This window comes from Oryx dammah, unplaced genomic scaffold, assembly GCF_014754425.2.
Source record: "Oryx dammah isolate SB20612 unplaced genomic scaffold, SCBI_Odam_1.1 HiC_scaffold_2, whole genome shotgun sequence".
NCBI classification, from domain to species: domain Eukaryota; kingdom Metazoa; phylum Chordata; class Mammalia; order Artiodactyla; family Bovidae; genus Oryx; species Oryx dammah.
The window spans coordinates 18305123-18327951 of NW_024070186.1; the positions used below are offsets into that span (position 1 = coordinate 18305123).

Sequence of the window (22829 nt, forward strand, 5' to 3'; positions counted from 1 at the left end):
CTCCAGTATTCTTGCTTAGAGGATCCCATGGACAGAGGAGCCTGGGGATTACAGTCCATAGGATCGCAAAGAGTCGGACGGTACTGAAGTGACTTAACTTGCACAGGCATCAAGTTAACTTATGTATATGAGGTAAACTATTTTTTCTCATTTAAGATTCTATCAAGTAGGATGTTTCTAGCTGAAAGTAGCTGAAAAGGTTTATTATCTTGTAGTAATGGAAGTCTTGTGGTAGGACAGGCTCCAGGGTTGGCTGATTGATAGCTTGATTATACATTAAAGGCCTTGACTTCCTTGGTATTGGCTTTTCCATGAAGAAGAGTGGTAATAAGAAGGCTATAGTACTTCCAAGCATTCAGAACCATGGGGAAAACAGGAAGGCTTGTTAAGTCATTTATTGCTGAGCCCAATCCCCAGAATTTCTGATCCAGTAGGTCTCAGTTCAGTTGCTTAGTTGTGTCTGACTCTTTGCGACCCCATGGACTGTAGCACATGAGGCCTCCCTGTCCATCACCAACTCTCACAGTTTACTCAATGGACTCAGTGGCTCAATGGACATGAGTCAGTGATGCCATCCAACCATCTCATCCTCTGTCCTCCCCTTTTCCTCCTGCCTTCAATCTTTCCCAGCATCAGGGTCTTTTCAAATGAGTCAGTTCTTAGCATCAGGTGGCCAAAGGATTGGAGTTTCAGCTTCAGCATCAGTCCTTCCAATGAATATTCAGGACTGATTTCCTTTAGGATGGACTGGTTGGATCTCCTTGTGGTCCCAGGGACTCTCAAGAGTCTTCTTCAACACCACAGTTCAAAAGCATCAATTCTTTGGTGTTCAGCTTTCTTTTCAGTACAACTCTCACATCCATACATGACTACTGGAAAAACCTACACTTTGACTAGATGGACTTTTGTTGGCAAAGTAATGTCTCTGCTTTTTACTATGCTATCTAGGTTGGTCAGAACTTTTCTTCAAGGAGCAAGTGTCTTTTAATTTCATGGCTGAAGTCACCATCTGCAGTGATTTGGGAGCTGAAAAATATAAAGTCTGTTGCTGTTTCCACTGTTTCCCCATCTATTGGCCATGAAGTGATGAGACCATATGCCATGATCTTCGTTTTCTGAATGTTGAGCTTTAAGCCAACTTTTTCACTCTCCTCTTTCACTTTCATCAAGAGGCTCTTTAGTTCTTCTTCACTTTCTGCCATAAGGGTGGTATCATCTGCATATCTGAGGTTATTGGTATTTCTCCCAGCAATCTTGATTTCAGCTTGTGCTTCATCCAGTCCAGCATTTCTCATGATGTCCTCTGCATATAAGTTAAATAAGCAGGGTGACAATATACACCCTTGATGTACTCCTTTCCTGATTTGGAACCAATCTGTTGTTCCATGCCCAGTTTTAACTGTTACTTCTTGAGCTGCATACAGATTTCTCAGGAGGCAGGTCAGGTGGTCTGGTATGCCCATCTGTTGAGGAATTTTTCACAGTTTGTTGTCATCCACACAGTCAAAGGCTTTGGCATGATCAATAAAGCAGAAATAGATGTTTTTCTGGAACTCTCTGAAGTTTTCAATGATCCAATGTACGTTGGCAATTTGATCTCTGGCTCCTCTGCCTTTTCTAAATCTGGCTTGAATGTCTGGAATTTCACGGTTCATGTACTGTTGAAGCCTGGCTTGGAGAATTTTGAGCATTACTAGTAGGTCTGGGTCGGATCTAAAAATCTGCATTTCTTATAACTCTACAAGTGATGCTGAAACTGCTGGTAGGTGGATGTTTGAGGATCACTGTAACACTCATTACAAGATGTACTTTATCATTTGGAGTAGAACAAAGCTCTTTTTACTCTCCTCATAGTGCCTGATGCCATTTCTAGTTTGTCAGCTCACTGTTAAATATTTTGTTATGTTGGTGCAAATGTAATTGCAGTTTCAGACTGTGAATTTTAAATAATTTAAACTAGTCTCAAATGCATCTTTATTAATCAAGATAGGAATAATTACAATTCACGAATTTCTGCCAGACAAAATAAGTTTGTTTATTCCCAGAGCATAAAAACTGTGCTTTGGAATTTGACAAACGCTTGGAAAGCATTTTCTGCCTCCTGATGGTTCTGGAAGAATCTTCACTGCAAGAAGTTGTCAAGATGCTTGAAGAAGCGGTAGTCAGTTTGCAAGAGTTCTGGTGAATATGGCAGATGAGGCCAAACTTCATACCCCAATTCCTTCAACTTTTGAAGGCTGGCTGTGCCGTATGCGGTCAGGCCTTGTTGTGGAGAATTGGGCACTTTCTGCTGAGCAATGCCAGTTGCAGGGGTTGTAGTTTTCAGTGCATCTCATCAATTTGCTGGGCTTCCCTGGTGGCTCAGGTGGTAAAGAATCTGCCTGCAAGACAGGAGACTCAGTTTTGATCTCGGGGTTGGGAAGATCCCTGGAAAAGGGAATGGCCACCCACTGCAGTAGTCTTTCTTGGAGAATCCCCATGGACAGAGGAGCCTGGTGGGCTTTTGTCCATGGGGTCACACAGAGTTGGACATGACTGAGTGACTAACACTTTCACTTTCACTTTCACTTTCCATCAATTTGCTGAGCATACCTCTCAGATATAATGGTTTCGCCAGGATTTAGAAAGCTGTAGTGGATCAGACGGGCAGCACAACAAAGAGTGACCATGCCCTTTTTGGGTGCATGTTTGACTTTGGGAAGTGGTTTGAAGTTTCTTCTTGGTCCAACCACGGAGCTATTCATAACCAGTTGCTGTATAAAATCCACTTTTCATCGCACATCAAGAGCTGATTGAGAAATGGTTCATTGTTGTTGTGTAGATGATTTTTTTTTTATTTTCAGTCAGCTCGTGAGGCACCCACTTATTGAGCTTTTTCACCTTTCCAATTTGCTTCAAATACTGAATGACTATAGAATGGTTGACATCGAGTTCTTAGGCAGGTTCTTGTGTAGTTGTAAGGGGATCAGCTTTCGATGATACTCTCAATTGGTTGTTGTCAACTTCTAATCACCCACCACTGCTGCACTCCTCATCTTCAGGGCTTTTTTCTCCTTTGCAAAAGTTATTGAACCACCACTGCACTGTATATTCATTAGCAGTTCCTGGGCCAAAGGCACTTTGATGTTGTGAGTTGTCTCTGCTGCTTTACAACCCATTTTGAACCTGAATAAGAAAATCACTCAAATTTGCTTTTTGTCCAACATCCTTTCCCTAGTCTAAAACAAATAAGTAAACAGCAAATAATAATGAGGAAATGAGCAAAAAAAAAAAAAAACCATAAAGTGAGAAATGTGCATTAAAATGATGTATAACAAAACCACATTTATTCAAGAATGTATTTCAATATCAAATGGCAAAATTCAACAATGCAAAACCTCAATTACTCTGCACCAACCTAGTAGAGTGGACCACTGCCCAGTATTCCCAGTAGTTGTGAAGCATGTTTCTTAGAAAATAGTTTGGGTCTCAACTTTTTGAACTGAGGACTGGTAGGATTGGTTCAATCCACCAGTTTGTACTTCAGTTTACTTGTTCCTGTCTTGTAGAGAGCTCTTTTTCTTTCTAGAATCTACATTTTCCTAATCTCCCAAATAAAGGGGGATAATTTGGCAATATTAAATTATTTAAAATACCTTCTGAAAGACGCTACATGATCATTGTCTTTTATAATGAAAAAAGCAAAAATAAAGTTGTCTGAGCTTATATAGTAAGTGCTGCTAATCTAATTTTCCATCTGATCTTTTTTTTTAATATTTAAATATTTATTTTACTGCATTAGTTGTGGCACATGGGATCTTGGTTGCCCCATGTGGTATATTTCGTTGCATTGCCCAGGCTCCAGAGTATGTGGGCTAAGTAGTTGCAGCATGGCATGTGGGATCTTCATTCTCTGTCCAGGATCTAACCCATGCAGGTGGATTCTTAGCCAGTGGACTACCAGGAGAGTCCCTGGTCTTTATTTGTAGTGATGGATTTTCTAACCTGAAGTTTTTATACTTTAAAAGTTTGCTTGCATTGTTAAAGCTTCTTCCTGCCAATTGGCAATTCTCCTCCTCTATCACCTATCTTGCACCATCCCTTTGGTGTGGGTCCTCCATTTCGTGTAGGATGCTCAACAGAAACATGGTCTGTTTGTTTGATTGTCCTAGGCTAACCTTCAGCATCTTCATAAAGCTTTGGGAAATTTCTGGGCTGTGGATTTCTCTTTCATTTATTATCATAATGGCATTTTGGTGCCCTTTTTCTCATTTGGTCTCCCAGTGGGAAGCACAGTGGAGGGAAATAATTTCTGTGGTTGGCCTGGAAAGACAGGGGACAAGTTCAGGTAAAGATGCAAGCTTTGCAAAAGTATTTCACTTCCAGAAAATGGTTGGGTAGAAAACTTTATGTGTAAAATGAATCATTTTGGAGGTCTGAAGAAAGCAGCCTTTCCTAAGGCTTTCTCAGATCCCAATGTGCAGCAGAGTAAAGAGAGATTGAAGGTGTTACTGATGTGAAATTGAGGAAACTTTTAAATGGGGGAGGCCTAGGCTATTACTGCCAACACAGCAGGGGCCTGGCAGACACGCTATGGAATCTGTCCAATAATTTCAACTACTTATGACATCCAACCCATAAGCAAGGCTTTCAAAGTTAGTAGGAGGTATTGGCCAATAGCAATTTAAGTTTCTTGGTTTTTCTAAGTCCTATGGCTTACACCTCATCTCTGAGTCATCTTTTCCAAGAATTAAGAGTAGATGCCATGGATCTAAGGAAATAACTGATGAGTAGATGTCTCTAAGGAATTAACTGAAGATTGTACTGAGAATTCAAGTGTTTTTGGCTTTCTCAGGCATTGATATGCATGCCATTAGAATCTAAAGCACAAGCTCAGCTGAAATTTCCTACTTGCACAGAAGAAGCCACCTCAACATTGATATTTTTTAATTTCAAATGGTTACCTGAGTTCAAAATCCAAGGGTGAAATTTCATCTGTTCTGGGCAGTACTCAATACTTAATACTCATGTTAATGATTAGTACCTCTTTCCTTCAGATCAAGTTGTCCTAGCTAACCGTTTTGTGGTTTGGAGATGTGAGTTCATTTTTAAACCTTTGAAAATCCATTTTTCTTTTTTTGCTTTAAAGGAAAGCAGAGACTCATGTTTTTGTTTGTTCATAGAAAACAAGAAGCAAAGTGACAATGGGATTATGTTTATTCACTCAACAATGAAATTTTTTTATGATGACTCTTTTCCAGATATTCACAGTTTGTTGTGATCCACACAGTCAAAGGCTTTAGCATAGTCAGTGAAGCAGAAGTAGATGCTTTTCTGGAATTCTCTTGGTTTTTCTATGATCCAATGGATATTGGCAATTTGATCTCTGGTTCCTCTGCCTTTTCTAAATCCAGCTTTAACATTTGGGAGTTCTTGGTTCACATACTGTTGAAGCCTAACTTGGAGAATTTTGAGCATTACCTTGCTAGCTTATGAAATGAGTGCAATTGTGCATTAGTTTGAACATTCTTTGGCATTGCCCTTCTTTGGGATTGGAATGAAAAGTGATCTTTTCTAGTCCTGTGGCCACTGCTGAGTTCCAAATTTGCTGGCATATTGAGTGCAGCACTTTCACAGCATCATCTTTTAGGATTTGAAATAGCTCAGCTGGAATTCCATCACCTCCACTAGCTTTGTTCATAGTGTGGAAAATTCTTAAACAGATGGGAATACCAGACCACCTTATCTGTCTCCTGAGAAACCTGTATGCAGGTCAAGAAGCAACAGTTAGAATTGGATGTGGAACAACGGACTGGTTCCAAATCGGGAAAGGAGTATATCAAGGCTATATACTGTCACCCTGCTTATTTAACTTATATGCAGAATACATCATGCAAAATGCCAGGCTGGATGAAGCACAAGCTGGAAACAATGGAAACAGTGACAGACTTTATTTTGGGGGGCTCCAAAATCACTGCAGATGGTGACTGCAGCCATGAAATTAAAAGATGCTAGTTCCTTGGAAGAAAAGCTATGGCAAAGCTAGATAGCATGTTTAAGAGCAAAGACATTACTTTGCTGACAAAAGTCTATTTGGTCAAAGCTATGGTTTTTTCAGTAGTCATGTATGGCTGTGAGAGTTGGACCATAAAAAAGGCTGAGCACCAAAGAACTGATGCTTTTGGACTGTGGTTTTGGAGAAGACTCTTGAGAGTCCTCTGGACTGCAAGGAGATCAAACCAGTCAGTCCTAAATGAAATCAACCCTGAATATTCATTTGAAGAACTAATGCTATAGCCGAAGCTTCAATCCTTTGGCCACCTGATGCAAAGAACTGACTCATTGGAAAAGACCCTGAAGCTGGGAAAGATTGAAGGCAGGAGGAGAAGGGGATGACAGAGAATGAGACGGTTGGGTGATATCATCAACTCAATGGACATGAATTTGAGCAAGCTCCTGGAGATGGTGAAGGACAGGGAAGCCAAGGGTGCTGCAGTCCATGGAGTTGCAAAGAGTAGAACACAACTGAGTGACTGAACAACAACAAAAAGTTTTCAGATTACCCATTTATTCAATAGGTCTTTTATTATATATTTACTATAAACAATATATTTTGGGACTAGAGATGAATTATGCTAGCCTGAAAACTGGACAGAGTGGCTTTTAAATGGGTACATTTGAATCTCAAATCTTACATTGTATAGGTAATGTGGAATATTCTATGGCTATTTTCCATGGAAATATCAAGTGCAGAGTTGGTTCTTGGACGTGAAGTCACACTCACTTTTCCTCCCTCTCTTTCTTTCCTCATTCACCTGCACCCCGACCTGCCCTTATCTCCAACCCAGAAGATTGGCAGTACTATGTACCAAAGATCCCAAATATCACTGCATGCTCAGAACCCTTGAACAGGGGACCTGAGTCATATTTGGAATAAACTGCTTTAAAAATTAGAAGAATATACTTTAGATTCCCTTGTTTCTACTGCTCATTTTTGAGCCCATTTGATTTTTATTCTTGCTTCCAGCTTTTACACGTCTACTACTGCTAAAACATAGAACCAAGGAGATCTATAGCAATACTGGCAGGTTGTTGTTATGACATTCATTTCATAGGACATTTCTTAGAATAAGACTGTATTTTCTCAAATATGACCCTTAGCATGTCCTTTAGTGTGTTCTTTATCCTGTAAGAAGAAAAATACTTCTCTTGTTCTGTTGGAGTGGGTCAACTTACAAAAATAAAGTATTGTCTTTATAAGCTTTTAAAAGATTCAGTTTCAAATATGACAGCTTTTTCTTCCAGCAGTTATGTATAATTTCTTAATTACTATAAGTAGTTTAAACAAGTTAAAAGTCAAGACATTGAGGAGAGATTTAAAAAAATAACCTTTCCTAAGTTAATTTTAAATCCTAAAGGCCACATATATCTTTATAATCCAGGTTTATAAAAATGCCAGCTATCAAATTTGGTACTGAAAACAGGATACCTCACAACCTTTGTGTAATAAGGTTCAGTAGAAATAAAATTAGAACATCATGTCTGTCCTTCCTCGACATTCCCTCTTTGTAACACTCCCCAAAGAAGAGATGTCTGACAAATTTTCCCTCTATTGCTCATGTACGACCACCTTTTGCATTAGACATATTTAATTTTATAGGTTATTTTAACAAAATGGGGGTAAAGATTTTTAGAGCATTTATTTCTAAAGAAGAATTAAGAGGAAACTTGAACATAATACCTTTTGTTGCCATCAATCTTATTTTAGCTCCGTATAGTCCATACTTTAGCTGGTTTTTCTGTATGATAATCTTAAACTTTCATAGCTTATAATTCACAACCTGTCTTCATCTTTATCAGATCGTCACAATGATCTTTTGAGGGAAAAAAAGGGTGGATATTATGTGTAGATCTATAAAGTCTCATAATATATACGCATGTTGTGTGTATATACACACATAAGTGTAGGTAATGCAGTGTTCCTACGTTTTAATCCCCTTCCTGCAGAGATGAGGAAGTGAAGACTGCTACATCAAAGTTTCATGCAGGTTAATTTATCAGAGGAGATGCTGAGAGAAGGGAGATTGCTGAAGCTTGTGGCCAAAGCATTCCCCATTGCTCCTATTTGAATATTGTTAACAAATGATACTTTGCATATACACAGGAAGTCAAAGTTGGTGTTGCTAATATTGGCCAGCTTGGTGGAGGTGGTGTACAGGCATAGAATAGATGTTAAAGCTGAAACTCCCAGTATTTTGGCCACCTGATGTGAAGAGCTGACTCATTTGAAAAGACCCTGATGCTGGGAAAGATTTAAGGCAGGAGAAGGGGACGACAGAGGATGAGATGGTTAGATGGCATCACCGACTCACTGGACATGAGTTTGGATAAACTCTCGGAGTTGGTGATGGACAGGGAGGCCTGGCATGCTGTGGTTCATGGGGTCACAAAGAGTCAGACATGACTGAGCGACTGAACTGACTGTAGAGATATGTTGATGAAGCTTAAGAATCAGCTTAGTGGTTGAAAACTACCCTTTACAGGTTTTTCTTACTGCCATGCCCTGGAATTTGTGAGATAACTGCCAATGGGTTAAGAATGAAGTATGTAACAATTTTTCTGGACAACGTTGGTGTTAATCAGGTTTTTTGTCTTGGCAATACAGATAATGGCTTTTACAACTGAGGCAACCAAAGAGTAAAATTCCATTGGAAGTTGCTTTAGATATAAACCATGGAGTGATAAATCTATGGAGGAGGTATTAACTAGGAATTCAGTAGCAGTGCAGGAGTATTGCAGTTTACAACAGATAACTGTGAAAAGTTGCCTTCGAAAAAATTTTTGAGCTCATCAATTTCTATTTTGTAAGATCACACGTTAATAACAAATAATCCAAATTGATTAAAACATTAAGAGACAGAACTCTCATTGTTGCACCGATCATAATCTTACACGTATCAGCCCTAAACAAACAAAAAGCATACTCAGCCCTAAACAAACAAAAAGCATACAAGCCAAAGATGGCTATATATAGAGTGTGATTTTAGGGTTTCACTTTTGAAATTTTAAAGTGACCTCACAGAATAAAATCGCGATGTTTCTTCAATCTATCCTTCAATCAGAATTTTTGATCCTAGACTAGTTCCACTTATCCTGGGGCCAAACAGAATAGGTAACCCTGTCCCTTTGTTTATTTTGATGCTGAACATGTGTTAAGAGCACATAAGGACCTGAGCGGTAAGGGGCAAAATTTTCAACAGGCCTAAGTGTAGATGAAGAAAAACACCTCTAAGCATATAAGGAAAGACACTTCTTTTGCCATCTCCTGAGTTCTTTGCAGGATGCGCTGGAACTCAGCAGGTATAGACCTGCCCTCTAGCGGATTTGGGGGCGAGAGGATTTAGGTTCAACTTCTATGTCAGACTTGACAAGGATTACTAAACTCAACTGTCCATCAAAACTGACTTGATGGGAGTCTAGGTTAGGTGCTGAGCAAGGGGAAATTTCAAGTGCCAAAAGAGGCTGAAGGTAACGCCGGTTCCTTAGCTTCCATCTGAGAGCGCGAGGCCTTTAGCTGTTCTAGCCTCTCCGGTTGCACACTGGAACCGATGATCTATCTCGGCTCCTCTGCCCGAGTGCGCTGAGGCTGAACCCCATCGGGATGGAACTTTGAGACGTGACCCCGCGGGGACCTGCCCCACGGTCAGCGGAGAGCAGCCGTGACAGGCCTGCAAGCGAGGCTGCGGGTCCGCGCGTCGCCCGCCCAGATTGTGACGGCCGCCCGGCGGGAGGGGCTCCCCGCCTCATCGTCCGGGCGCTCAAACATCTCGTGGGCCACGAACATGGCTGCGCCTGCCCGCTCGGACCGACCCTGCGGCTGCCTCTTGAGAAGGCGCGGCAGGCGCGGGGGAGCGAGTGGCTGTCCCACACTTGCGCCCGGCAGGTGTGTGGAAAGGCCGAGCACGTCTCCGGGGTAGGACGGGGTGACAGCAGGGGAGATAGGACCGGAGCGGGCGCCCCTAGCCGCAGCCCCCTCCGGACCGGCAACCCGGCCTCCGCTCACTTCCGCCGTCCCCGCCCGGGCGTGCTAGTGCGCCTGCGCCCGCGCCCCTCACGGCGGAAGTGGTGGCGACAAAGCTCTGTCCGCGGGCGCCCGGGAGTGCGGGGCGGACCCGGGGTGCGGGGCGCGCCGGGGCGGCGGGCGGCGGGGAGGGCGGAGCCCAGGAGGCGGAGGCGGGAGCGGACCAGCACGGCCGCATCGAGCCCGGGCCGGCTCGAGACCGGTCTCCTCACCTGCTCCCCTTCCCGCCACGCCCGCCCTCCCGGTCACCGCCCTCACGCCGGGAGAGGCGCCCGTACGGCGGCGCCGCCGCTTGGCAAGCCGCTCCCGCGAGCTTGCGGGTGAGTACCCCGCAGCCCAGGGAGGGGTCTGGGGCTTTGAGGGGGAGGGCGCCCGGATTACCCACTGTCCCCCCGTTTCCAGAAACTTGTAGGTCCGGGGGGGCGTCCATAGCCCCCGGCTTACCCGGCTGGGGGCGTCTCCGGGGCGCTGCCCGGCCGGCGTGAGTTGGGGGATGCGGACGGCCAGGGCGCGGGCGCGGGGCCTGGAGCTCCTGGGGCGGTGGGCGGTGGTCCCTCCCCGCCCCCGTCAGCGCTGCTTCTCCGGTTTCTCTTGCAGATGCTGCTGCTAGGGGTGGTGGGCGCAGCCGCGGGCCGCGTGGCCGGGAGCGGGGGTGACAGCCTGGGATTCCGGGGGCTTCTCTTGTTCTCCTCCTCTCCTTCTTCCCAGTGTGGCCGTGGCTGACACTAAAGACTTTGTAGCCATCAACCCAAGTGCAGTTTCGATGGAAGATGAAGGTAAAGGCCCCTCGGCAGGCGGGTTGCAAGCGCGGAGTTGAGGGTGTGGTGGTTGGCTTTTAAGTTGTCTTTCCCCACGGTTTTGGTTCTGATTTTATTTTTTTCCTTCGATTGTGAAGTGTCCAAGGAATCGCCTTCCTGAGATATCTAGCTTGTATTTTCGTAACATAGAGAGTTTCAGAAATTAAGGTTCTGTAGGGTGACTGAGCTTGATAATGTTTTCCGGAGGAACCTGCTTTCTTTAGCTTGGGGTTTGGATGGGAAGTTTTCATTTCAGATGGCATCTCTGCTGTTGCCATAGCTCTCAGAGAGGAATCACTCCAGGGGAGGTGGAGATGGGAAGGAAAGGCTCTGCACTGCATCCCTCTGTATTTGCCTTTATTTGATTTAACTGGATTCCTTTATAAGAAAGAAAACAATTTTTTTAATTAAGTTCAGTTTTGGGGAAAAAAATTCAGTGTTTTTCAGTTCACAAAAATCAACTCTAACTTTAGCTAAATATTATGAGGTGATTTCCTTTCTTAAAAAGTTCCTCCTCGTTTCAAAACATGCTTTATAGGAGGTTGACAGTGGAACCTGTTCGTCCACTGGACCTTGCAAATACACCGGATTATCATTCACATGTTACTCGATTCCTTTGGCCTTATAAAATATTTAGTGTTTTCATACACAGCACTGTTTTTTGTTTTTTTTTAATCGTTGAACAACTCTGAATAAATGTCGTTGTTTTTTCCCTCTTGAAAGAACCACACTATTCTTTGGACTGACTTGTGTGTGATCATCTTTTTAAATTTATTCCTTTTTTTTTTTCTAATGAAGTGGGGCTGCAAGATACTATGAAAGATGTTTACAGATCACATTTTGTCCTCATGTATCTTTGGTTTTTAAAATCTGCACCTGGTACAGTGGAGCTGCAATTGGGCTTTCTGGCTGCTTTCTAATTTGTTTTTCCATTGTTGAAAACCTAAGGTTGATTGTACTAAGTAGGACTAGTTATTTTAAAATAGACATTTCTTATATGTGATAATCTATTTTGTTGTCTGAGACCCCTGGGATGTGAGAGAAATATGACAAAAGGCATGATTATCTTGCTTATTTTTACTCTGGATGGATAATTGGTAGAAGACATTTTCTGAAATACTAATGTAAATAACTGCAGAGGATGTTTACTGTCTAATTGGATCTTTAGAAACAGCATTTGAAAGCAGTGATTTTTGCTGGTAGTATGGAAAATTACCTTTCTGAATTTTTTCTGCCTTGTCTGTATTAGTAGCTTTAAGGAAGGCAGATCTTTTCCTCACAAGAGACAAAGAATATTAAATGTATTCACATACCTGTTTGTTGGTAGTTGCATCTTAAATAACATGTGAAACTTGAGCTTCTGCTTTTAGAATGTTACCAGAATTAAGAGTATAGCCTAAAGTCAATGGATTGTTACATGTTGCTTTTCTGTTTCTTGCTCTTTCTTAAAAATGAGTATGACTAATGAAGCTGATTCTCATTGTCTGTTGGGGTGGGAGGGAGTGGTTGTGAGATAGGATGAGGTGGGAGGGAGTGGTTGTGCATTGGAAGCTGGGTGTACACTTGTGGCTGACTGAGTCTTGGTACTTTATGGTTAAATAATGATTTGGCCTCATAGTAAAAGGTTATTCAATTCTTAAAAACTGGTGGTGGTTTCTGCCTCAAAGTAATCGAGGCCATTTTTGTCAGCTTTTCATTCCCATAACACTGTTTTTTCCTTTCTCTTAAAACATTTTTAAGAACTTGTATATAGCCTAGAAATTTTCAAAACCGATTGGCCGTTTTGAAATACATAGATCGCTTTCCTTTTTATAGACAGTGTTCTCTGTCAGATAAGATATATTAGCATCTTATAGGTGTGAAACAAATGGATTGGAATTATACCTTAACCACTAAAAGTTGTATGACTTTTAAGTAAATTCATCTTTCTGAGCCCCTCTGGAAACATCTATAAATGGGATTGATAATATTTAGCTTACATATTTCGGAGAAGGCAATGGCACCCTATTCCAGTACTCTTGCCTGGAAAATCCCATGGATGGAGGAGCCTGGTAGGCTGCAGTCCGTGGGGTCGCTGAGGGTTGGACACGACTGAGCAACTTCACTTTCACTTTTCACTTTTATGCACTGGAGAAGGAAATGGCAACCCACTCCAGAGAGAGAAAGGCTGACACTGAAGATATGCAGAATGCTGGATCCCCACTTACCATCATGTGGCCTTGTGTACATTAATCAAGCTGGTTTTGTTTCGGTTTCTCTATCTGTGAAATAAAGGTATTGATAAGAGTTTACCCAGGTGATGCAGTGGTAGAGAACCCGCCTGCCAGTGCAGAAGATGCTGGAGACGCCGGTTCGGTCCCTGGTAGGGTAGATGCCGTGGAGTAGGAGATGGCAACCCGCTCTGGCATTCTTTCCTAGAAAATCCCATGGACTGAGGAGCCTGGTAGGCTACAGTTCATGGGGTCTCAAAGGGTTGAACATGACTGAGCAACTGAGCATACACACCACACCATGTGAGTAGCATTTAGGTTGTTAGTGTTTAGAAAAAGTATGTGGCAGTGCTCAGTAAATGTTAATTGTAAGTAGCCTTGCCTAGTGTTTGCATAGTAATGTTGTTATAACATTGAATATTGAAAGGGGGTACAGTAGTGGCCAGAATGCTCTGTATGAAGTTGTCATTATTAATTATGGAATGGGTAGAGTTAAGGGCAGAATTTTCTTTAGTGTTAAGGCCTTAAGCCCATAGAGAAAAATTGGAGCTCTGCCAACAAACCAGGGGACAGTGTAAAAAGAGGCAGGCTTAGATTTGAATCCTGTCAGGTACTTTTTTTCCCCTCTCCTAAAAGTCTCACGAGTTACTCAGTTTCTAAAGCTTTCTTAGGTGCTAAGTTTTTCCATCTGTAAATGGGCTGAATGCCTTTTTTTTGGAAGGTGAGTGTAAGGAGAGAATGAAGCCTGGTATGTAAAGTGCCCAGGAGGATGGCTGATACACAGCCTGGTGAGTGTCTGAGTGATTGCTTGCTGCTGTTCCCCAGAAACAGAGACGACTCTGGTTGGTGTGTAGGTAAGTTCCCCCTACCTCTAGGTGTGTGTGCAGGATGGAATTGCCAGTGGCCCTGGGAGCAGGAGCCTGGAGGTCCTAGAGCGTGTGCCAAGTCTACAGCTTCATCTGTATGACTCCTTTCAGCCACGGTGCTCGTTTCTTTCTGTATTTCAGTTTTGATTCTTCTGGACCTTTCTCCCACTTTATCGGCAAACCTTGACCAGTTTTTAACCTTAGCCTCCAGGATGAATACTCCAGTCAGTCACTGGAAGTATCTGAAGTGTTAGTTTCCTGGAATTTCAAGGACTGATCCTATACTTCCATTAGTGGGTTAGGATTTTATCCACATCCTAGATCAAAGCAGATAGCATGTAGGAATTGAAGATGCACAAATAAATGGCTCTTTTTTTGATTTTTAAAAAATTTATCATTTGGATGTTTAAAAGGATGATTTATTAGAAAAGCTGTTTCTAGCTGGATAATTTGCAAATCCTTCCCAATAATGGATTTTTTCCTTTGGAACAAATCTGGTCTTTTCCATAGAAAAACCACTATAAATTTAATACACATGGAACTATTTAACGTAACCTTAAATATAGAGATTAATAACCTTCAAGATTTTAGGACATGCTTAATTTAAGGTTAGAGGATAGGCTAGTCCATCTAGAATAAAATCACTTGAGCTTTTTGGATAGCATTTGAAAATGATAGTATGTTTCTTTGAACTTTTTAAAATAATTTCTTATTCACGTTCAAATTGTTAATCACTGGAAATGTGTTAAGAAAAGATTGTGTTAGGATAGTTGGAGGAACTGTAAGGAAAAAGGGATGAGAAGCCATGTTAATTGTATTTCTTTAACAGGAAATAATAGAAAACCAAGTTGTAAAAATATTTTGTATCTTTAGCTGTGGAAAATAATTTATTATGTTTGTCATTTTGTTAACAAAATAAATTAGTATTTCTAGAAAAGAGTTGAAACTAAAAGAGATTATGTGGTAGAATTTTATAAACTGTAGTAATTTAACCCAGAGTTAGGATGCTGCAGAGAACATTGGTAAAATGTAGTCTTGACAGTTCAGCCCTAAAGACGTGATTTGTCTTAATGTTTTTATTATTCATTTAATGTCAGCAGAATTCAACTCTGTTAACTGAAGCAGTATCAATCAAAATATTCTAGGGAACATCCCCCTTGAACCTCAGGGCTGATTTTGTTTTGTGATCTTGGTTAACCATAATCTGTTTAAATTTCATAATCAAGTTTAAATTTTGTTTTAAAGTAGGAAGGAACACCTTTGTGATGGTTTAGTCGCTAAGTCGTGTCTGACTCTTTGTAACCCTATGGACTGTAGTCTGCCAGGCTCCCCTCTGTCCATGGGATTCTTCAGGCAAGAATACTGGAGTGGGTTGCCATTTCCTTCTCCAGGGAATCTTCCCAACCCAGGAATTGAACCCAGGTCTCCTGCATTGCAGGCAGATTCTTTACCAACTGAGCTACAAGGGAAGCTATAAGAACACCTTAGCTTGATGGTAAAATTAGCTGGGATAATTTTAAATTCCACCATTGTTACATGTAGCATCTTAAAGATCTCTTTATACGTTCAAAAGTTCTTCCCATCTTTACTTTGTTAAAAGATAGATTTTCTTTATAGTAATTTCAGGCATCAGTTGTGACAAGATTATTTTTACAGTTTTCATGAGGACAAGTGTTGGTAAAAGACAGTAAAGTAAAAACTTGTTGGGTGAACTCTTGGTTAATGCCATCATTTCTTGCAGGAAAAGATTTCTCAAAAAAAAAAAAAAAAACGGCCTTTAGTGCAATTTCCTCTTGAATTTATATGGCTGGTATTTATATGCATTGGTTAATATGTCTTTCAGCTTTAAGGTTTTAAGTTAATACCAACAAAGGTATACATCTTAGAACTTGTCTTTTTTTAGTATCTGGGGATTGGTTCCAGGAACCCAACAGATATCAAAATCTGATGATGCTCAAGTCCGTGATCCAGAATGGTGTCATAATTTACATATAGCCTGTGTACATGCTCCCTTACACTTGTAAGTTATCTCTAGACTGATTATAATACCTGCTAAGTTGCTTCAGTCGTGTCCGACTCTGTGCGACCCATAGAAGGCAGCCCACCAGGCTCCCCCGGTCCCTGGTATTCTCCCGGCAAGAACACTGGAGTGGGTTGCCATTTCCTTCTCCAATGCCGGAAAGTGAAAAGTGAAAGTGAAGTTGCTTAGTCGTGTCTGACTCTTAGTTGCCATTACCTTCTCCATTATAATACCTAATGCAATCTAAATGTTATGTAAATACCTGTAGAAACAATGCAAATAGTTGCTAACATGCAACAAATTCAAGTTTTGCTTTGTGAAACTTTCTGGAATTTTTTTTTTTTTTTTCTGCCATACAGAACCTGTGGATAAGGTGAGTCGACTGTATAAGGCAATTACTCATATTAGGTTAGTTTAGGCTAAGCTTACTGGATACATTTAGGAAAAAATGGAATGAAATAGAGATGGGAATACCAGACCACCTAACCTGCCTCTTGAGAAATCTGTATGCAGGTCAGGAAGCAACATTTAGAACTGGACATGGAACAACAGACTGGTTCCAGATAGGAACAGGAGTACATCAAGGCTGTATATTGTCACCCTGCTTATTTAACTTATATGCAGAGTACATCATGAGAAACGCTGGACTGGAAGAAACACAAGCTGGAATCAAGATTGGTGGGAAAAATATCAATAACCTCAGATATGCAGATGACACCACCTTTATGGCAGAAAGTGAAGAGGAGCTAAAAAGCCTCTTGATGCAAGTGAAAGAGGAGAGTGAAAAAGTTGGCTTAAAGCTCAACATTCAGAAAACGAAGATCATGGCATCCGGTCCCATCACTTCATGGGAAATAGATGGGGAAACAGCAGAAACAGTATCAGACTTTAGTTTTTTGGGCTCCAAAATCACTGCAGATGGTGATTGCAGCCATGAAATTAAAAAATGCTTACTCCTTGGAAGAAAAGTTATGACCAACCTAGATAGTATATTCAAAAGCAGAGACATTACTTTGCCCACTAAGGTCCGTCTAGTCAAGGCTATGGTTTTTCCTGTGGTCATGTATGGATGTGAGAGTTGGACTGTGAAGAAGGCTGAGTGCCGAAGAATTGATGCTTTTGAACTGTGGTGTTGGAGAAGACTCTTGAGAGTCCCTTGCACTGCAAGGAGATCCAACCAGTCCATTCTGAAGGAGATCAACCCTTGGATTTCTTTGGAAGGAATGATGTTAAAGCTGAAGCTCCAGTACTTTGGCCACCTCATGTGAAGAGTTGACTCATTGGAAAAGACTCTGATGCTGGGAGGGATTGGGGGCAGGAGAAGGAGATGACCGAGGATGGGATGGCTGGATGGCATCATGGACTCGATGGACGTGAGTCTGAGTGAACTCCGGAATATGGTGATGGACAGGGAGGCCTGGTGTGCTGCGATTCATGGGGTCGCAAAGAGTCGGACAAGACTGAGCGACTGAACTGAACTGAACTGATATACAGTAGGTTAAAGAAAGAGAAAGACAGTAACAGCAAGGGTCAGAAGCATCATTTTAAGATGGTTCCTAACTGGGCATCTAATTCAACTTCAGTGTTTCTGCATCTGGTAGTAGAGAATGTATGAATAAGATTATGTCTTTAATATTTCCGTTAATGATAATTTCTTAATGGAGATCTTTTGGCTTGGCTTTTGATCATTTCATGATGACACAGACTTAAACTTGTATCCCTCACGAGGAAATAATAGCAATTTAGCACAATGAATTTCTTTATTCTTTCAAAAAACTCTGAGACGTTGAAGGATCCTTGTATAAATTATTTTTATATATTTATTTACATAAAACAAATAATCTGATAAAGTTGGAATAGCAGTAGGACCCTGATACTGAATATATTTGCTACCCTCTACTGGTGTTGAATGTTCAACTCTTTACAGGAAAACTCAGAATAATAAGGCAGAAGTATTTATGATGTTACCCGTAATACTTTTCTTGATCATTGTTTTTTTTTTTTAACTGTGAATTATAAATTTAAACTTTTGATTAGGTTGTGAATTTCAGGTACTGAATTTAAAGTTATCTTGATTGTGATGTCTTAAAGTCACAACAAATAAAGCATTTCCTAAGAACCATTAATATAATGAAGTTCTGTTGTCTGTGTAGAATAGAGATCAACTTTAAAACAGATCCTGGATTTTTATGTCACCTCAAAGCCTTTCATTTGCTAAATAAATTAACATTTTGGTGCTGTATATCGTGTTATGAATGTGTTGTATATGTCTTTATTGAATTCAGTTCAGTTCAGTCGCTCAGTTGTGTCTGACTCTTTGCGACCCCATGAACTGCAGCAAGCCAGGCCTCCCTGTCCATCACCAGCTCCCGGAGTCCACCCATATATGCAGTTATTTCACTAGATTTGTTTGATTGTCTGTTTTGGAGTTTCCCTAGTGGAATGTTTTCTGCACCTACCTCTGCGTTTATACATTGGGATGGGCAGAAATGCTAGTTGGCTCAGGCTTTCTTTGGGAATCTTATCCCAGTTCCCTCGAGTGTCAGTTCTACATTCGCTTGGAACACACAAAGTGATTCATGGCACAAGTGCCAGGAATAGCATGAGAGCCACTTTTTAACAGCAGGTGAACTAATCTCTCGGTGTCCTTTTCTTAATGCTTGTCAGGGCTGCTGTTTACTGTGATGGGATGTTAAATTTCAGTTTCCTTTCCCACTCCAAAAAAAGAGGATATGGTGTTTGCTGACCACTCTTTAATATCTGCCAGCCCCCGACCCTAGAGGTTGGTAGTCTGTTATGATGCCTTGATGTGTACCCTTTAATTCATTTGAAGGATCAAGAGGTAAGTTTCTTCTGATTTCTATTGGTGGTAGAAAGGAGGGGAATTGGCCATGTATCTACATTAGAATGATGGAAATGGGGGTTAGGGATGGATGAGAGAGCCATTTTACTCCTCCAGAAAACTAGCAGAACTGGGATAGTCTCTCAGTAATGGGGAATGCTGGGGCAGGTTGGGTCAGAAATGACTACAGCTGTAGAGCCAGTGCAAGTGGGTGAGTGCAGGTGCTGCTGACTGGCTGGAGGAGTTGGCTGATGTGGGGGCTGGCCAGAGGGATGGTGTTGAAGGTCACATTGTATGTGGAGAGAAGTTTGTTTTAAAATTGAACATCGCTTGGGCTAGAAGTCATCAAAAAAGCAGGAGTTCCAGAAAAACATCTATTTCTGCTTTATTGACTCTGGCAAAGCATTTGACTGTGTGGATCACAATAAACTGGACAATTCTGAAAGAGATGGGAATACCAGACCACCTGACCTGCCTCTTGAGAAACCTATATGCAGGTCAGAAAGCAACAGTTAGAACTGGACATGGAACAACAGACTGGTTCCAAGAGGAAAAGGAGTACGTCAAGGCTGTATATTGTCACCCTGCTTATTTAGCTTCTGTGCAGAGTACATCATGAGACACGCTGGGCTGGAAGAAGCACAAGCTGGAATCAAGATTGCTGGGAGAAATATCAATAACCTCAGATATGCAGATGACACCACCCTTATGGCAGAAAGTGAAGAGGAGCTAAAAAGCCTCTTGATGAAAGTGAAAGAGGAGAGTGAAAAAGTTGGCTTAAAGCTCAACATTCAGAAAACTAAGATCATGGTCCCGTCACTTCATGGCAAATAGATGGGCAAACAGTGTCAGACTTTATTTTTTTGGGCTCCCAAATCACTGCAGATGGTGACTGCAGCCATGAAATTAAAAGACGCTTACTCCTTGGAAGGAAAGTTATGACCAACCTAGACAGCATATTCAAAAGCAGAGACATTACTTTGCCAACAAAGGTCCATCTAGTCAAGGCTGTGGTTTTTCTTGTAGACATGTATGGATGTGAGAGTTGGATTGTGAAGAAAGCTGAGCGCTGAAGAATTGATGCTTTTGAACTGTGGTGTTGGAGAAGACTCTTGAGAGTCCCTTGCACTGCAGGGAGATCCAACCAGTCCATTCTAAAGGAGATCAGTCCTGGATGTTCTTTGGAAGGGATGATGCTAAAGCTGGAACTCCAGTACTTTGGCCACCTCATGTGAAGAGTTGACTCATTGGAAAAGACTCTGATGCTGGGAAGGATTGGGGGCAGGAGGAAAAGAGGACGACAGAGGATGAGATGGCTGGATGGCATCACTGACTCAATGGACGTGAGTTTGGGTGAACTCTGGGAGTTGGTGATGGACAGGGAGGCCTGGTGTGCTGTGATTCATGGGGTCGCAAAGAGTCAGACACGAGTGAGCAACTGAACTGAACTGAACTGAGAGAGGTTTTCATTGATCACAACTGTAGGAGGATGCTTTTGCCATGCAGTGGATAGAGGCTAGTGATTCTGGTACACATCCTGTGATTTACAGGACAGTCCCCCTGTCCCTACCAGAACAAATAATTACCTGGCCCGAAATGTCAGTGCTGCTGAGATTGAGAAACATTGTTCAAGCCAAAGGCAAGGAAGTTAACTCCTCTAAGCCTTGGTATCCTCACTTGTGAAGGGAGAATGATGACTCTGCCTCAGAACTTGTTGGGATCCAGTAGGGCAAGAGGTGTAAGTCCCTGGCATGAAAAAGCTGCTCAACAAATACAAATTTCGTTTACCTTGGTTGGTAAATAGATTTGAGGACATTACTTTTGGCATTGATCTTTCTTCTAATTTCAAAGCTTCACATATTTTTCTTTGAGATGAATGGGATGCCTAGCAAACTATAGCAGCTTTTATTATCAATGCTTTTCTCATTGTTTTTTTTAAAATTACGTTGTTTTTGACTCTGTTGGCTTGGGGTTTGAATATTTCATGATTTGTTTCTATTAGTAGGCAAAAATGTTAAAATCAGGATTAAAAGTTTTTAATCTAGGTTAAATTCATCTAAGTTAAATTCATTATTTCACTAGCCTTCAGAAATTCTACTGTTCGAAAGCATTATTACTGTTCTTTGAAGTGTTGTGAGTTATTTGTTTCAGAAAATGGCAGGCCTCCTGTCTGTGATTTCCTTTTCCTTTTTATCCAGTTACAAAATTTCAAGTAGCCTCCTCTTAGAAGTCAGTGATTTCTTTCAGATTTGATTATTTAGGTTTGGATAGGTGACTTTCCTTTGCTTGTCAGGTATCTTTTTATTCTCTTTTGTTAAGTGTGGACATTACCACCAGCTCATCCACACATGTTTGGGACAGGAAACATGTATTTTCAGTTCTAATGCAAGGGACCATTCTAATATTCCCACTGTGTTTAATGTTTCTTTACATGTATATAATTGTGTGGCATTGTCATTTTTGAGGAATCTTTTACTGGTATCTCTGTGTATCTCTGTAGGAAAAATGGAGAAGGTAATGGCAACCCACTCCAGTGTTCTTGCCTGGAGAATCCCAGGGACGGCGGAGCCTGGCGGGCTGCCGTCTATGGGGTCGCACAGAATTGGATACGACTGAAGTGACTTAGCAGCAGCAGCAGCTGTAGGAAAAAAAACAGTTCTGTTTTCCTATACATTAATTTCCCCATCTGTCACAAGAAATTAATAAAGTAAAGGTGACTTTGTGGTAGCAAAGTAATTGTCATTCAGCTTAAATCTTAAGATTCAAAGTTGGTAGCTTTTGATGCTATTGTATCTGACCACAAATTGCCGAAAGGGGTTTTGTTTTACAGCTCCCTGCTGTACCTATAGCCATTTAAGTTAGGTAAGTACAGAGTGTGAAGAAGGCTACAGTCATGTCTTTAATTTCATAAGTGATTGGTTTGCCATCGCCTGTAAAATTAAGTCCGTCAATTAACTACTGTGTGAAATGAATGTCATTGACATAGGAGGAAGGAGGAGAAGTAATCTACCATTTGTCTGTATATTTCAAGGAAAGTGATTCCTTTAAAAAAGGAGGACTGCAGTCTTTTTTTAAACTGTTATTACTGGTAAAAAGTTGGATGTTTCATAATGTGTGATTTTTCTTCGTAATGTAATAATTCAGTTGTAATTAATACCTTCCTTGTGTGAGGAGGTACTTTGAAACTGCAGGCATCCTGCATCTCATCATACTTTTCACAGGCCAATTTTTGCCTCTGTTGGAGGCTCTTGCTGGCGGCAGTTAATACTGTGGTGATTACTTAATGATGATTTTCTGTTTCTTTGGTCAGAGAGGAAGAAAACTTTACCCTTCTAGGTTTTTCTGGCTGGTCTAAGAATTAGAGTGGCATGAGACAGATTAACAGGAGAAAATCAAATTTTAATTTGTATGTACAGGAACCCCACAAACAGAGACTGCACGTATATGAGAGGGTCAAAGACAGGAAAGTAAAATGAGATGAGTATGCCATTTTGAGCTAAGGAATGGGGTTAGGAGCCTGGGGCTTCCAAGGACAAGAGGATCATGTTTGGTAGTTAGATATTTGCTTTGCCATATTGATAAAGCAACTTAATCTCTGGTTGTAACGCTTTTTTCTGGGTAAAATCGCTAGTTCAGATTCTGTAGTAGAATCCGAGGGATGGCGGAGCCTGGTGGGCTGCCTTCTACAGGGTCGCACAGAGTCGCACAGAGTTGGACACGACTGAAGCGACTTAGCAGTAGGTTGTCAAGGGTTGAGCAGTAGTATCCCTTGAGCATACTGGATCGCTTTTGCCTTTAGCTCAAAAAAACCCACATGCCAAAGTGGTATATCTTGGGAAGACCTGTTCTGAACTCCTGTACTCTAATTCCTTCTATATTTGTTAATTGCAGTTCTGTGTTAAGAAAGAATTGATCTTTTCCCTCCATTTACTAATTGCCCAATTATTTATTTACATGGATCTGTGGATATTTATTTTTACCATATGAGTTAAAACATAATGCTTTGTTGCTCAAATCATTCCAGCTTTGGTTAT

General features: G+C 41.3%; 1 protein-coding gene across 2 annotated transcripts in view; it reads left to right on the forward strand.

The window, feature by feature from the left end:
* Positions 1-22829, forward strand: part of LOC120856956 (calcium-transporting ATPase type 2C member 1) — a 157299-nt gene that overhangs the window by 20709 nt on the left and 113761 nt on the right. The window contains exons 1-2 of one of the 2 annotated variants that reach the window (XM_040232481.1): positions 10098-10380; positions 10658-10836. The exons of the other annotated variant lie outside the window; for it this stretch is intronic. Coding sequence (XP_040088415.1) covers positions 10831-10836 — 6 coding nt within the window. The 5' untranslated portion in view covers positions 10098-10380; positions 10658-10830. Of the gene's footprint in view, positions 1-10097; positions 10381-10657; positions 10837-22829 lie in introns of those variants that run through there. 2 annotated transcript variants of the gene reach the window in all.